This window comes from Nomascus leucogenys, chromosome 3 (genome assembly GCF_006542625.1).
Source record: "Nomascus leucogenys isolate Asia chromosome 3, Asia_NLE_v1, whole genome shotgun sequence".
NCBI lineage: Eukaryota > Metazoa > Chordata > Mammalia > Primates > Hylobatidae > Nomascus > Nomascus leucogenys.
The window spans coordinates 34,263,830-34,280,245 of NC_044383.1; the positions used below are offsets into that span (position 1 = coordinate 34,263,830).

Genomic DNA, 16,416 nt, shown 5'->3' on the forward strand with positions numbered 1-16,416 from the left:
AATATTTAGGTTTACTTCAGATTGCTTGATCTGATGAAAAATTATGTAACAAAATTTCCTTTTATTATTTCTTTGGCATAACTTGCTAGGTGGGAATTCCTAGCTGAAAGTGTGTATATTCTTCCCTAACAAGTTTGTAGAATACTTATTAAGGAACTGCTGTGTATTGGACACTATGGAAATACAGTATTGAATGGAGCAGATGCAGTCCCTACCCTCAAAGACAGACAGCCTGTTTGGGGAGATGGACGAGTACTAAGGCAGCTGTGATGCTGTGAGATAGCTGTGTTGACAGTGTTATATGGGAGTACATAGCCCAGACTTTGGGCAGTGTATATGTGGGAGTTTGGGGGTTGGTGGCAGGAACCTTCCTGGAAGAAGTGGTTTCCATGTTGAGTCCTGTAGGATGGGGAGGAGTTAAGAAGGCATCAGCAGACAGGGGTTGACAGGGAAGGGATGCGCTCTGCAGAGGACAGAGCATGGTCAGAAACCCCAGGCAGAGATCATGGGGAGTGTGAGTGATGAGGCTAGAGTGAATAGGGGCAGGCTCTGTGCTGAGGCTTGGACTTTATTCTCAGGGTAGTGGGGAGCCACTGAAATCTTGGATGTCGGGGAGTGACATGATTGGATGTGCATGATCTTAAGGTCACCCTGATGTCATGGCAGGGAATGGATCAGAGAGAGGCAACACTAGACAGGCTGTGGGAGCAGTTAGGAGACCGTTGCCATAGCCCCGGTAGGAGTTGATGGTGACCTGGATGAAGTAGGTAGCAGTGGGGACAGTGAGATGCAAAAGGATTTGGGAGCTCTTAAGAGACAGGACTGATGGGACTTGGGGAGTGCCAGGATGTGGGGGATGAGCTGTAGAGTTAGGAGTCCAGACTCCCCCCAGTCCTGCCTAGTCAAGATACACCTAAGAAATGGGAATCAAAGTACAATCAAAGGCTTGGACAGTTCCGGGGAGGGAAGTGGTGTCCACTCAGAGAGGACAGCTGTAGAAGCAGGTTCCCTGTGGAGAGCTCTTTGAGGAGATGAGTGACAAGAATGGAGGCTACTCTGTTCCCTTCCTCTTGAGTACCTATAGCAGAATAGCCTCGAGGTTGTGAAGAGCCCTGGGGATACCAAGCCTACACTTGACTAAGGCTCTCACACCAGAAATTCACTGAGGAAAATCCACCAGTGTAGGACATTGTCTCCTTGCGTCAAAAGTAAGCCCTGTTTCTCTAAGCTGAATTGGGACACTCTAGGACAATGTACTTTTAAAAAGTAAAGCTTACGGAAAAGGTTACACTTGTTGGTTGTAGAGAGAGATGGATGTAAAGTGGTGTTTGGGTGCATATAGTTAAGAAATAGGAGAAATGGACAGTGTTTGAAATTCCCTCCAGGCATCAGCTGGGGAAGGAAGGCCGGTGTCTGAGGTTGGTGCCAGAAGGATTTCCTGCCCTGACTCACTTTCCTTCCCCACAGCACCGGTTTCTGTTCCCCTTCTTTGACTCAGCCTATCAGGGCTTCGCATCTGGAAACCTGGAGAGAGATGCCTGGGCCATTCGCTATTTTGTGTCTGAAGGCTTCGAGTTCTTCTGTGCCCAGTCCTTCTCCAAGAACTTCGGGCTCTACAGTGAGTGCTCTCCCGAGGAGTTACAGCCCCACCTCCTCGCATCACTCCCCACTTCGGCAGCCACAGCTGATTCTGGCTCCTCTCTTTAGATGAGAGAGTCGGGAATCTGACTGTGGTTGGAAAAGAACCTGAGAGCATCCTGCGAGTCCTCTCCCAGATGGAGAAGATCGTGCGGATTACTTGGTCCAATCCCCCCGCCCAGGGAGCACGAATCGTGGCCAGCACCCTCTCTAACCCTGAGCTCTTTGAGGAATGGTAAGGGGCTCCCAGTCTGGTGGGCCGGGGGGTGGGGAGTGCAGAACAGTAATTGTCCCAGTACATTTAACTGGGTCTCTTCCTTTCATTTTGGCAGAAGCAGGATAAAATTACTTTAACTTCTTTGACTCTCAGATATTTGTAAAACAGGGACTGATACCTACCTCACATGTGCATAACACAACACCTGGAAGACAGGAGGGGGCACTTGATGAATGGTAGTTTTCCCCAATTTCCCCTCCACCCAGTCTTCCTCCCCATAAAGTTGGAAAACCCAAGAAGGTATTCCTAGCAAAACGGAATATCCAACGTCTAGGCAGTTTAACAGTTTGGGAGCTCTTGGTTTTTATCTGTAATTTACATACACTTTATCTTATTTTAGAACAGTAATTTTTATATAGTAGCTAAATCTGCAATCTCTAGTAAGTCCTGATGAAACATATTACCCTATTAATATCTATAGCAGCACCTCGGTGAAGCCTCAGTTGAAATGTGAGTGTATTCTAGCCAGTATACCCGAGACTAGCACTAGACTCACTAGTAAATGCAGTCCTTTCCTTCTGCCCCCTAAGTCTCTCTCTCTGGTATGTTAATCCACCCATCCAGACATCCACATGCCATAATAGGCAGGTTGTGATCCCATTGTCAGCTGTCATTTAAATTACGGTTTTTAAACCTGTGTGTTTTCGGGTACCAACTTTCCTGTCTGGATTGGTATTTACGTCGCTGTCCATGCTTCAGGACAGGTAATGTGAAGACAATGGCTGACCGGATTCTGACCATGAGATCTGAACTCAGGGCACGACTAGAAGCCCTCAAAACCCCTGGGACCTGGAACCACATCACTGATCAAATTGGCATGTTCAGCTTCACCGGGTTGAACCGTAAGTGGTCCCCACCACCTCCAGCCCATGCATGCATGTAGACACACAACATTCCTTTCAGTTGCTCGCCTTGAGCTCACCTTCATGGCCTTTGCCTAATTGGGCAGCCATTGCTTTGGACCAGGACAAGTTAGGTTTTCTTAGGGTGTCCCACCGTCTCATAAACTCTTTGGGTCTCAGGAGAGTATTGTGGTCTGCCCTGCTGACCCACAGCCAAGATATTTCCATGTTTGTGGGCTGGGAAGTGGCTCAGAGCCAGCTGGGAGGTAACAGGATTGGTAGCTGGGAGCTTTAATTTATGAAAAGTTCTTATAAATGCTCAGGTACATTTTGGGTTTGCCTTAATCCTGAATATAAGTATGTATGATTATTCAGGGACCTGATTTCTTAACAGGTCTTTCCTATTTCTAGGTATTATCCTCAAAAAGAGGTTACAAAGTTATCTCTGCATTTCATAAACAAGAACCTAGATTGGGCTGGGCGCAGTGGCTCACGCCTGTAATCCCAACACTTTGGGAGGCCGAGGTGGGCGGATCACGAGGTCAGGAGATCAAGACCATCCTGGCTAACACGGTGAAACCCCGTCTCTACTAAAAATACAAAAAAATTAGCTGGGCATGGTGGCGGGCGCCTGTAGTCCCAGCTACTCGGGAGACTGAAGCAGGAGAATTACTTGAATCCAGGAGGCAGAGCTTGCAATGAGTCGAGACCGTACCACTGCACTCCAGCCTGGGTGACAGAGTGAGACTCCATCTCAAAAAAAAAAAAAAAAAAAGAACCTAGATCGGTGGTTGGAATTAAAAGCTGATTGAAAATCTAGTAGGCGATCATGCATGATCTTGGTCAGTTGTCAGTAGGGCACATCTGCCATCTGCAGTCCCATCTGATGACAGAAGAGTCATTTCTTCTTCTTCTTTTTTTTTTTTTTTTTTTTTTTTTGAGATGGAGTCTTGCTCTGTTGCCCAGGCTGGAGTGCAGTGGTGTGATCTCGACTCACTGCAACCTCCACCTCCCAGATTCAGGTGATTCTCCTGCCTCAGCCTCCCAAGTAGCTGAGATTATTCATTTCTTTAGTAATTCCCACAGTGCAGATGTGACGACTCACCTGTGTGTCCCAGTGACTCTAGGTAGGGATGTTTGGCTGGCTTGGTTTGTAGGTAGAATAGCAGAGGCCGTGGGGAGGTATTTAACTGGGGCCATCACAGTGCCAGTGTGAAGTGGGCTCAGAAAAATCCAAAGGAAATAAATATAAATGAGAGTTAATAGAGCTTGTATTGTGGACCCCTCAAAATACTTTGGGGTAAAATGAAGCTACCTAAGAAAGTAAAGAAATAGCTCAGTTAGCTGTAGATGTCCTCTTGACTGTGGAACGGAGAATTAGTTCACTCACAATTATAAAAATATTACATGTAACAGAAATATTAATAGTCTTTAGTAGTTATAGTCTAAAAGTTCACAATATGGGACTGTCTACCTGTAAAATATCCATATCTTCCCATTATCCACAGGAGGAAATTAGTTTTATTAATATTATGAATTGGAAAAATGATGAGGATAGAACTGTGCTTATAATACAAAAGTTATATTTTTAGCACTTGACATCATTTGCCCTTATTAAAAACAGAGGTTTTGTTTTCCTCCCAACTTTTTTTTTTTTTTTTCTTTTTGAGACAGAGTCCTGCTCTGTTGCTCAGGCTGGAGTGCAGTGGCAGAATCTTGGCTCACTGCAACCTCCACCTCCTGGATTCCAGCGATTCTCCTGCCTCAGCCTCTCAAGTAGCTGGGACTACAGGCATGAGCCACCACACCCAGCTAATTTTTGTATTTTTAGTAGAGACAGGGTTTCACCATATTGCTCAGGCTGGTCTCAAACTCCTGAGCTCAAGTGATCTGCCCGCCTTAGTCTCCCAAGGTGCTGGGATTACAGGCGTGAGCCACTGCACCTGGCCGGAAAAGTTTTAAACATACAGAAAAGTTGGAGGAATTGTACAGTGAACCCCCATATATCCGCCACCTAGTTTCTACAATTCTCACATTACAATACTTCCTTTGTTATCTTTTTTCTGTCAGAATTGGGCTTTTAACCTGGAGTCCCTGGATGTACGTTTAGGAGAACTGCGAAGCCCCTGAAATGATGTTTAAAAAATTGTATATGTGTATTTTGGCCCTGCTTTAGGGAAAGAGTCCATAACTTTTACTAGCTTCTCAAACTGTGACACTTCCCTTCTCTGAAAAAGTAGAAAGGCCTAAAACTTTCTAAACAAAAACTTACTAAAACAAAACCAAAAACCAGGGTAGGAGCCATTTAATCACTGCTTCAGGGCACAGGCTTTTAGAAACAGTGGTGCACCCGGGGCTGTGTTGGCTTGAGGCTCTATCCCCTTGGGTGACCAATTCACACAGGTAAACCTCTTCTGAAGCTTGCTTTGTTTGTTCACTGGTTTGGAGGGGTCAAGGGAAAACTTACCCTTTGCCCTCTGAAAGTTTGCTGGAAATCAGCTGACAAGAGGCAGATTAATAGGAGAAAAGGCATACAAATTTATTTATTTATTTTTGAGTCAGAGTCTCACTCTGTTGCCCAGGCTGGAGTGCAGCGGCACGATCATGGCCTACTGTAGCCTCAACCTCCCAGGCCCAAGCAATCCACCCACCTCAGCCTTCGTAGTACCTGGGACCACAGGTGTCTGCCGCCATGCCTGGCTAATTTTTAAGATTTTTTTATAGAGACAGGGTCTCCTTATGATGCCCAGGCTGGTCTTCAACTCCTGGGCTCAAGCAATCCTCCCTCCTCGGCCTCCCAAAGTACTTGGATTACAGGCATGAGCCACTGTGCCTGGCCAGCATGCAAATTTATTAACTTGCACGGATGTCTTACAAAGTAGAACTCAAATAAATGGCCAGATGATTGATGCTTTTATACCATCTCGGGGTTACAGAAAGAATGAGAGCTTGGAGCTTGCCAAAACAGATTATGGCAGGCAGAGAAGAGAAGGCCTGGTTAGCAAAGGTGGTCTTGTTATATTATGTAGATAAGTCACAGGTAGCAGCCCTTGGAGAAAATAGCAGTAAAGGTCTATTTCTTTTAGACCTTTAAAGGCATCAGACTCTCAGTTAATCTCCCCTAGATCTGGACAAGGGAGGGCCTCAGAGAAAGCCTAGCTGTAGCCACACAGATTTTCTCTACAGATACAGATCTCTCCCACAAAAGACAGCTTTGCAGGGCTACTTCTGTATGCAGGCCCCCTCAACAGCCATCTTGAAATATGTCAAAGTATATTTTGGGGTGAACTATTTTGGTTTCCTTCAAAGAGCACTGAGTCCAGGGTCCAGATTTTTCACTTCCATAGAGAGGCAGTGTAGCATTATGGAAGCAGTGTACAGCACAGACTTAAAATCCTGCCTGAAAATCCCACATCCACCACTGACCAGCTGTGCGACCTCGGAAGGCCATTTAACGTCTTTATGGCCTATCTGTAAAACGGGCATGATAAAGTTATTATCAGGATGAACTAAGATGCAGTGCTTAGAACACTGCCTGGCACATAGTGTTCACACCTCTGATTATGATGATTTTATTATTATTCCATTTCCTCAGGTTGGTGGTATCTTAAAGGTACTAATTACTTAAGCAATAATTCACTAAAATTCTTTATTTTTTTGAGACAGAGTCTCACTCTGTCACCCAGGCTGGAGTGCAGTGGTGTGATCTCGGCTCACTGCAACTTCCTCCTCTTGGGTTTCAAGCAATTCTCCTGCCTCAGCCTCCTGAGTAGCTGGGACCATAGGCACATGCCACCACGCCTGGCTAATTTTTGTATTTTTAGTAGAGACTGGGTCTCAGTATGTTGGCCAGGCTGATCTCGAACTTCTGACCTCAGGTAATCCACCAGCCTCAGCCTCCTGAAGTGCTGGGATCACAGGCGTGAACCACTGTGCCTAGCCAAATTCACTAAAATTCTATCAATGGATTTGCCAAATAGCAAAACTGCTCTAGAGACTGCCGTATAAAGGAAGTACAGGTAGTCTCTTCTTACTCATACGTGATGCATTTCTGCAAACATGGAAAAACTACTGCATCTGAGAGAGAACTGAGGAATGAACAGAAGTCTGATGGTGCCAGTTCAGAGAGGTCTGTGTCATTTCTCAGCTCGTTGGTTAATTCACACAGGATTGATCAGGTACCTCTTGCATGGGGCCTTGCCCAGTGTATTGTAAAAATGAAATGTCAAAGGGAGGCTGCCGCGGGTGCTCAGCGCAAGTCCAGGTTAGGGAAGAACTAAAGGAAGCACTTCATAGCCAGCGTTTCATATCGCTCTCCATCTGATGGTTGTTTTTAGGTGATAGGGGTGTCCCGGTGGATGTAATGTATAAGGCTTGGTTGGAAGGCAATCTCAGATTAAAATTCCCATCAGTAGTAGCCATATTGAATTTTCTGGGGATTCAAAGGTGAACTAGTAAGAGTACTTTCCAGAATCTAGTGAGTATATTTTTCTGTTTGTCAGTTGGACAAAATAGCGCCTTTTGTTTTGCTTCTCTCTGTTAAGGGGAAAGAAGTAAAGCTGTAATTGTCATATAATTGCTGAGCCTCCACTGCTTTAAGGATCCCCTCTGCTCTGATTATGTCTTCTTTTGGTTTTCAACAGCCAAGCAGGTTGAGTATCTGGTCAATGAAAAGCACATCTACCTGCTGCCAAGTGGTCGAATCAACGTGAGTGGCTTAACCACCAAAAATCTAGATTATGTGGCCACCTCCATCCATGAAGCAGTCACCAAAATCCAGTGAAGAAACACCACCCGTCCAGTACCACCAAAGTAGTTCTCTGTCATGTGTGTTCCCTGCCTGCACAAACCTACATGTACATATCATGGATTAGAGACACTTGCAGGACTGAAAGGCTGCTCTGGTGAGGCGGCCTCTGTTTAAACCGGCCCCACATGAAGAGAACATCCCTTGAGACGAATTTGGAGACTGGGATTCGAGCCTTTGGAGGTCAAAGCAAATTAAGATTTTTATTTAAGAATAAAAGAGTACTTTGATCATGAGACACAGGTATCTTGTCCCTCTCACTAAAAAGCAGGAGTGTTGCCTGTGGCGGCCACGTGCTTCTGTGTGGTGTTTGACTCTGTACGAAGTCTAGTCCCAAAGATCAAGTTGTCTGAAGGAGCCAAAGTGTGAATGTGGGTGTCGGCTGTGGCATTAAACTCATCATCTCAACCCAGAGTGTCTGGTCTCCCCGCTCTTTCTGCATGGTTGTGTCCCTAGTCCTAAGCTTTGGTTCTTTAGGGTGACTGTGGTAAGAAGGATATTTAATCATGACACGCACAGACACACACATATTTAACTGAAACAGAAGTTTCATCCAACAGTATTTACTCGTGATGTGTGTAGTGCATTCTGATGTTTTCGAGCCATTCTATTGTGTTCTACTTCACCTAAAAAAATAAACTTAAAATGTTGATCAAGACATGGAGTTGATTTTGTGACCACTAATGGGTTGTGACCCACAGTTTAAAATGAATGTTTTAGAGGGTTTTACTGGGGGCTAAAGGAAAAACTACAATGTATTCTTACAGTATAGCTTCCTTCAGTGAACTCACCATGTAACTCCCTGGTGATTTTGCGGGCTTGTCATTTGGAGGCCAGCTGTCTTCTTATGTTACTTAAGAAACTGGACTTCTTGGACTTGTGAGAGGAGATGACATCACTCAGGTTGATTATAGAACATCAGCCCGTCCCCTGCTGTCAGAGTCCCTCCTGGTTTATTGAAACAGAACCACAAAAACATAGATCACAATTTCCAGAGTCCAAGGGCCGCTCCAAATGGCCATTTTGTAGAATTTGGTGGGCTTGGATGTTACTTCACACAAGAGGTCTATTATTTGGAGTTTTTAAATATTTAAAGTTAATTCTTGTGATTTTAATAGGATCTGCCACTTTCTAGGACTCGTTTGGGTTGTTAGAAAATCCTACAGTCCTGAGGGATGGCTGCGGCCTTAGAAGTCATCAAGTCCTGCCTCTCCCCCAGTGAAATAGTCTCTCCCTATTGTGTCTGACTCATCCATTTCAACTGGTGGGGTGGTGGTGGTGATGGATTCTTTAAATACCTGGTGAGGCATCCCCTTCTGCTGGTGGAGCCTCTTAATTAAAAAAAAGAGGCTCATTTACCTTTAGCTCATGGTAAAAGTTCATCTTTGTTCCACTCCCCTGCCCCTCCTTTCCTTCCTTTAAACCACAGATAGTAAATCTACTGGCACTTCTAATCTACCACCTTTCGAATATTTGAAAGTAGCAGTTGTCATTCCTTGTTTACACTTTTCCATGTGAACTGCCTCTCCCCCACCACTTTTGTTTCTGCACAGGATGTGGTTTCCAGATCCTTCTCTGTCTGGCTGGAGCCCCGGGAGTCCTTCAGAGGACACTCACTCTGCCACTGTGTGGTTGGGCTGGTGGAAGTTCATGAGTGAATGTGATTAGATGCCCTCCCACCCATCTCTTCACAGCTTTCTGAACAAATCAGTCTTTGTTCTCCTTCCAATGTAAAGATGCTTGTTAGTAAGGGAAGGCAGCCAATAGAGAAGTCAAACGATTCTACCTTCTGTCAATCTGCCATTCTCTCCAAATGCTTTAAACCACTCATTCTCCATGGGGATGATACTGCCTCCATGGGGACGAAAATTGGCTCTTTGGGGCAAAAAAAAAAAAAGCCTGAAATACTAAAATGTCGCCTTCCAAAGTGCAATTCTACCTGACCATCTTATTAGTATTTAATTTCTCTTGTTAAGGAAAATTAAAATTTTCTCTTTAGGGGGCTGCCAAAACCATCAAAGATAAACACATCTTTAAATCTAAGTGACAGTACCAAAGTGCTGAAATGTTTTTAGGACTTGAAAAAAGCCCATCTCAATGGGAATCTGGCCTCTTGTATTCCAACAGATATGTTGGTCGGTGTGGCTCCCACTGCGTTCACCTGAAAAAGGGTTGTGAGTCTGGGAAGCCGGCAGGACTCCTCAGGTCTCTGACATGCCAGTGAACTTCAGAGGTGGGATTGTTTCACCAATTTTGCCCACTTGAGAGTAGGGCACTCCAACCTCCAGGCTCTGCCAGTTCCCAGGTGTGTAACCGTGAGCAAGAAGACAGTAACCTTGCAGACAGTAACCCCTCCTCCACAGGGTGGTTGAGAAAGAAATGAGCTAATGGGTACTTAGCACAATACTTGGAACATAAAGCCCTTGGCAAAATAGTTGTTTCCATCATTTATTATTACCGTTAGTGAAATGAATAGCCTCTACTGAGGTTCCTGAGAAGAATCTTAAGAGGTTTTGGCATAGGCCCCTAATCCTCCTGTTTGCTTTGAGAAATTAGTAGTAGGTGTCAGATTTCAGCCTTCCTTCCACACAGGTATTAAATGCCCAAACACATCTTCCCACCTGCCTGGCTGTTCCCTCCCTCCAGCATCGGCTTAAAACTGACCAACAGGCCTGGCCCATTCTTGTATTCTGTTCCCTAGCCTTTGGTTGCAAACTGCCAGAGTCATGCCACTTGGACTCCTTTCTGAAGGTTCTGCAGAAGCGAGCTAGTGTGACCAACATTCTATCTCAGGGGCTTGTCTGGGTTTAGCCCCCAAGACCTTGAATTTGGACGGCACCCAGCACAGCACCTCACCCATCATGTGGGTTCAGCAAATGCCAGCCCTTCTCACTGTCGTCTTAGTTCCTTCCTTGTCTTTATGCACACTGGCTTCTCATTTGGGTTTTACTTCTCATTTCTGGCATTCACTCCTGCAAAATCTTACCATCTGGCCTCCCAAAGTACTGTGCCAAGGCTTCCCCATGACCTCACTGCAGCCTCACACCTGGCCCGGAGCAGCATGCCTCTTCAGGCAGGTGGGCCACAGGTGAGATCATCACACATGGGCATCACTCAACCTGCATCTCAAATGAAGCCACGTCAGAAGATTCCAGGGGCAAGGAAAACAGCCACATTCCAGGAAAGGCATTTTCATTTTATTTAAAAATTATTTACAATTTATTGAGCCTTCATAAATGCTTTATTTTAAAATCTTTTTTTTAAACTCTTTTTTTTTAACCTGAAGAAAATCTTTTGTGGGGTGAGGGTATACAGGGAGGAGAGTGGTGACAGGCTCCATAGGGATTTTGCAAAGGGATGGTTGTAATGCAACAGCAGTGGCTTGAGCCTGGTGGCCTCAGGGGTGATGAAGACCAGCCAGGCAGGCACCCCTGGGCCAGTGGTCGGCTGGGCAGGAAGCCTGATGATGGTAATTCTTGCTCAAAACTCACCATTTATTGGTTTGCATCTTAAGTACCCAACACTGAGGGCTGACACTTTGCCTATTCCTACCAGGCAAGAGCAGGTGTTGGGACTGGATGGCTGTGAAGTTATCTACGAGAAGTCATGCACTGCTGAGCCTCAGGCCAGGCCAGGCCAGGGGTGTGGTGAAGTCAATAATCATTGCTGGAAAAGGCATCTCTAGCTCCAAAGTCTTTACTTCCGCATGCTGTGGCCCTCCTGTCTGCAACACCTGCTCTGGGTTGTTGGGGAAGAGGGGACAAAGTTGTGTGGGGGTATTGGTTGTACAATACTCTAGGGTGTGCCAAGAATTTCTGAGGACTTCTACTTCTTGGTGGGTGCCAGCCTTCCCCATCAATTGATGGACACTTGAGAAGACCACTTATAATTAAAAACCTGTTTCGAACTGCCCAGTATTCACTTCACTCTGCATTGCAGAAACGCTGGGCTGAAAGTTCCACTATTTAAAATAGTAGTGTTTTTTGTTTGTTTGTTTGTTTTAACTCTTTGTAGGTCTGAGACCTTTGAGAACCTTATGAAAGCTTTAATGCTCTGGAAAAAACATACAAGAATAAATACATTAAATACTGACAGTTTTAGGGGTTTCATAGACCTTCAGAGGGTCTATGAAACTATGGACCCCCTGGGGTGATGGACCCCAAGTTAAGAACCCCTGAGTTAACAGTTCCCATGGGTAAGCATTTTCTTTTGAGATGCAGATAACCCAGAGGAATGATCAGTCTCCCTCCTCCCTGTGAATGATTGAATGGGTGTGGGGAGGTGGGAGTGAGGGTTTCGGAGGAAGGGGAGGGAAGCTGGATGGTGTACCACAGGGAAAGGTTTGGGAATGGTTTGGAGACAGCACTCGATCAATGAGTTCAATGAGTACCTGACTGAGAACATCTAAAGGGTAGGAGACAGATCAGAAAGGGAGATAGTTATTCTGAAGACAAATTTCACTTACTTCCAAGTTTTCCCTAAGGCTGGCTGTGGTTGCTTTTCTTTTCTCTTTCTTTTTTTTTTTTTTTTTTTTGTGAGGGGAGACAGTCTCGCTCTGTTGCCTAGGATGAAGTGCAGTGGTGTGATCTCAGCTCACTGCAACCTCTGCCTCCCAGGTTCAAGCGATTCTGCTGCCTCAGCCTCCCGAGTAGCTGGAACTACACGCCCAGGAGAGATGGGGTTTCGCCATGTTGGCCAGGCTGGTCTCAAATTCCTGACTTCAAGTGATCCACCCGCCTTGGCCTTCCAAATTGTTGGGATTACAGGCATGAGCCACCGCGCCCTGCTTTGTGGTTGCTTTTCAGAACTGTTTTAGTCTTGGAAGCAGGTATGCGCGGTCACTCTGCCATCTGGTGGTTATGCTTGGAATTACAGCTGCCTCAACTTCAGGAGAAAAACCAGAGATCTACTAAGTCCTTGGAATAAAGGACACTCAGCTGATCTGCTAGGGTGTAGTAAGGGGTGGGAGAGAGATAAATGCATGAAAAAGAAGAATGATTCTTCAACGTTCCTGTGTAACTCTCACTGAAGTCCCATGAGTTATGTATCTTTCTTGGCTGACCTGGGCACTCTTTGGTTTGTCATGGCTAAACTTGCTTTCAGCACTTACAGTTTTTCCATGTAAGTTTTGTTTGTTTTTTGCTTTGATTTGCACTTAAGACCTGAAGTTCCATCTCTGGCTCCCAATTGCGTCTCTCTGCTCCCCGTTCCTTCTCTTCCAGAGCAGAATTATTGATCAATTGACGACTGCTGATTAGGAGCCAAAACAGATGTGTCCCTGGTAAAAACAGTGACTTGAGGTTCCATCTCACATTCTTTCCATTCCAGCTGAGACATACTTCCCCAGGCTGCTGGAACCCTTATTCAACAGGAAACCAGTCACTAACAGTTTTCTGTGCTGTAATGTCAATCACATGCCAACATGGCTAAGTCCCACTTCTTTAAAGCTCTGGGGGAAATTCTTAGTCCATCCCCTGAACTACTCCAGACCTCCTACTCCAGCCTCCCATGGGCCTGTCTGCCAATGGCACCTTCTGAGCCAAGCTATGCATGAAATATGTTAGAAAGTTAACATTTTGTTCTGGAGGAAAGAATGGCAAGTTCCAAGACAATAGGTCTCCTATGGCATCAGGGGATCCCAAAGAACAAAGAAGAACATCAGGGTCCCAGAGTGGCATTGTCAGCTTGCAGTCGGGCATCTCTTCTCCAGTCCCAGACTATGCTGTGGAAAAGACCATTTCTAGCACGTTCTATTAGAGCCACCTCCTTCTGTTATGGCCATGTCAAGGTTCTGAGTTGAACTGGAGGTAACGAGGGAAAATCTGCCAAACTGACAGCTAGGGGCGAAGAGATGGAAGGGAAGGCAGAACGTTCTGTCACCTGTGGGAGGCCTTGGGGGAAGCAGATGATGGGAGAGTGGGTTCTCCCCCAAAGCTCTGGAATTTCACACACCCAATGAATGCTGGCTTTGCCCTGTCATGTGATCAGAGGCGTTAAATTGGAGTTGTCCTCAGAGGTTCTCTCTCCTTCTGGTGACCTCTTCCTTTTTTGGCCACCTGAAAAAAACAGGTTGCAAGTATCAGCCTGTAACACTGGAGGAACATTCATAATTGCTTGGCAGTCTGAGTTCTTTTCAAAACAGAAGCAGAAATGGAGACAAAGCCCTTGACAGCGTGGCTAGAACTAACCTGCATTGTATGCTGGTGCTGATATTGGCATATTTACATCTTGAAAGATTAGGACGTACTTTCCACATAAGATGCCATCTCTGAAAAGTCACAAACCCAGGCTGGTGCCTGGAATTGAGACTTCCTGGAGGGGACCGAGTAAAGCCCATGTAACACCTCAGGCCCATGCCTCCTGCGCCCCTTGGGGGCCAGCCCCTCTGACTGCCAGACACCCTCAGAGAGGACCAATCTCATAGACTTTGATGTCCCATGAATCAGGGTTGGTGGCTGTAGCTGGGAGCCATTTCCAGAGACCTGCATTCTCTAGCTCTGAAGCAACCTCCCTTCTGCAGTGGGGCAGGTGGGCATAATTACATAGTTGTCCTCAAGGATGAGAGAGCAATCTGTTCCCAGGTCTGTTTTTAGGAAGGAATATCTTCACCTTGTTCTCTCCACCATTGACTTCCATCTGTGGAGGAGATTGCTCTCTTTCTATTGAGTCTCCTGGACACCAATTCTTTAAAGGACTAGACAGAAAATATTAGAGGCCTGTGGGCCATATGGTCTCTGTCACAATTACTTGACTCTGACATTATTGCCATAGATAACAAATGGATCTGTCTGTGATCCAATAAGTCCTTACTTACAAAAACAAGCAAAGGAGGGAGGTCAGAATTGACCTTTGGGCATGGTGTGCAGACTCCTGTCCTAGAGGACAAATGACTGAATGGGACAGATCCCAAAACTATCAAGGGTGCAGTGCTGGCCCAACCCCTTTTGCGGATTTCCACAATTATACCTCATTAGAGTTTCTAAGAGGAGTCCATGGCTCCTCCCCCAAGAGGAAGATGCTAACATGCTTTTCCTACTAACCATCAGCAGGGCGGCTTTCATCTGGGTGAAGAACTAGCTACTCACTCAAGGTTCTCAGCAGCTTCTTGCCCACGTTTTCCTCAAAATCGCTACTGCAGGGGCTGGTCTCTGTATCCAGGTTGATGTTACAACATTCACTATCTGATGCTGAGAAAGGAAAGAAGAGAGAACTCAAGTTGTCTCAACCTACACACTCAGGCATCAAGACAGGGTGATTCTGAGTGACATCCCTCAGCAAGTGAAGTTTAAGACGTGAGCCAAGGCGAGCATGGTGTAACAAGGCAGGGATGCCCAGGGAAGTACTGGGTGTCATTAGTTAGCAAGAGGCATTTTAGTGCCACAAAAGAAACAAAAAGATGGAGAACAGGAGCCGGAATCCAACGATCCATGCAAAGTCAGAAATCATTCCCTCTTCTCAAACACTGTTTGGCAAGAGAGAGGGGTTAGAGAACAATGTGTTCTCCACCGAGTCTATTTGCCAGACTAAAAGCACACATGAGGATAGGTGGAGGTCTCCTTGGTCTATTTGCACAAACCCTGGAAAGCCACAGGGTTCAACAACAACGCCCCTGTCTTCTCCCGCAGGACTCAATGGGAATTCAAAGAGTTACAGAATCTGAGAGCCCAGAAGGGGCTAAGCCTTACCACCAATGCAAATAAAAACCTAAGGCAGAGTGGTGTGTTGGAAACAGCACTGCACTGAAGCCATGAGGCTGAGCCTGCTTCTGATGCAGTTTTTGGACTTGAGCAAGTTATTTCCCTTCTCTAGGCCTCCAGGGTCCTCATGTGTCACAGGACGAGGGTGGACTAGACGATCTCCAAGACCACTCCATCGCCTTCATTCTTATTCCTTTGTTACATTTTCTTGCTATGTGCTTTAGCTACTAGATTTGGTGTTGGGGGCAGAAAAAGAACATCAGTTCTAAATTCAGGTCCTGGAACAGTGACTATGTATGTCCCAGATTTTCTGGGTCAGCCACAAGTTTAAACATATTGTCTTGTTGACTTTAATTTTTTTTTTTTTTTTGAGACAGAGTCTCGCTCTGTTGCCCAGGCTAGAGTGCAATGGCGCCATCTCAGCTCACTGCAACCTCAGCCTCCCAGGTTCAAGCAATTCTCCTGCCTTGGCCTCCTGAGTAGCTGGGATTACAGGCACCCACCACCACGCCCGGCTAATTTTTGTGGTTTTTTTTAGTAGAGATAGGGTTTCACCATGTTGGTCAGGCTGGTCTCGAACCCCAGACCTTAGGTGATCCGCCTGCCTGGGCCTCCCAAAGTGCTGGGATTACAGGCATGAGCCACCATGCCTGGCCAACTTAAAAAATCTTGGAGCACTTTTTCAGGTTGTTGCTCTGGACTTGAGAGGTCTTATACTACAGATTGAAGTAGGTCTGACAGGTCGGGTAGGGGAACTGCTGGCTTGGGTACAGGCATAGGGGGCTACTGAAAGCTTGGGGAAGTACATCTTAGTGAGGCAAACACAGAAGCTTCTCAGGACTGCTGGGACCCTGGGAGCTCAGAGCAATACCACTGTCAAGGCAGAAATGTTCAGTGTCTCAGAGGGAGGTGATATGGTCTGAGACCTCAGGAAAAGTCTTATAGACTACACCTTTGGTCAAAGCCACAGCTAGTTAGAATGACGGCTGATTTCAGTTTCCTAATCTGTAAAGTAGGCCTAATAATAGCTATGTAACATTTATAAAGCATGGTACTGAACACTGTGATATGCCTTTTATGTACGTTATCTCATTTCTACTCAAAGCTACTTTATAAGATAGCTGTCATAATTTATACCTATTAACATAAGGATAC

At 45.7% G+C, this 16,416-nt stretch overlaps 2 protein-coding genes across 7 annotated transcripts in view; one reads left to right on the forward strand and one right to left on the reverse strand.

Annotated features, from left to right (window-relative positions):
- GOT1 (glutamic-oxaloacetic transaminase 1) overlaps nucleotides 1-8,222 on the forward strand; it is a 32,223-nt gene extending 24,001 nt beyond the window's left edge. Inside the window, exons 6-9 of the mRNA XM_003255323.4 lie at nucleotides 1,468-1,618; nucleotides 1,708-1,873; nucleotides 2,615-2,757; nucleotides 7,401-8,222. Coding sequence (XP_003255371.1) covers nucleotides 1,468-1,618; nucleotides 1,708-1,873; nucleotides 2,615-2,757; nucleotides 7,401-7,540 — 600 coding nt within the window. The 3' untranslated portion in view covers nucleotides 7,541-8,222. The remainder of the gene's footprint in view (nucleotides 1-1,467; nucleotides 1,619-1,707; nucleotides 1,874-2,614; nucleotides 2,758-7,400) is intronic.
- CNNM1 (cyclin and CBS domain divalent metal cation transport mediator 1) overlaps nucleotides 7,741-16,416 on the reverse strand; it is a 71,812-nt gene continuing 63,136 nt past the window's right edge. For 5 of the 6 annotated variants that reach the window (XM_030808636.1, XM_030808634.1, XM_030808624.1 and 2 more), the window contains 2 exons: nucleotides 14,650-14,751; nucleotides 10,740-13,620 (listed from right to left, as the gene is read on the reverse strand). In XM_030808636.1, coding sequence (XP_030664496.1) covers nucleotides 13,541-13,620; nucleotides 14,650-14,751 — 182 coding nt within the window. In that variant the 3' untranslated portion in view covers nucleotides 10,740-13,540. Of the gene's footprint in view, nucleotides 8,513-10,739; nucleotides 13,621-14,649; nucleotides 14,752-16,416 lie in introns of those variants that run through there. The other variant, XR_004029084.1, reaches the window with a different exon arrangement.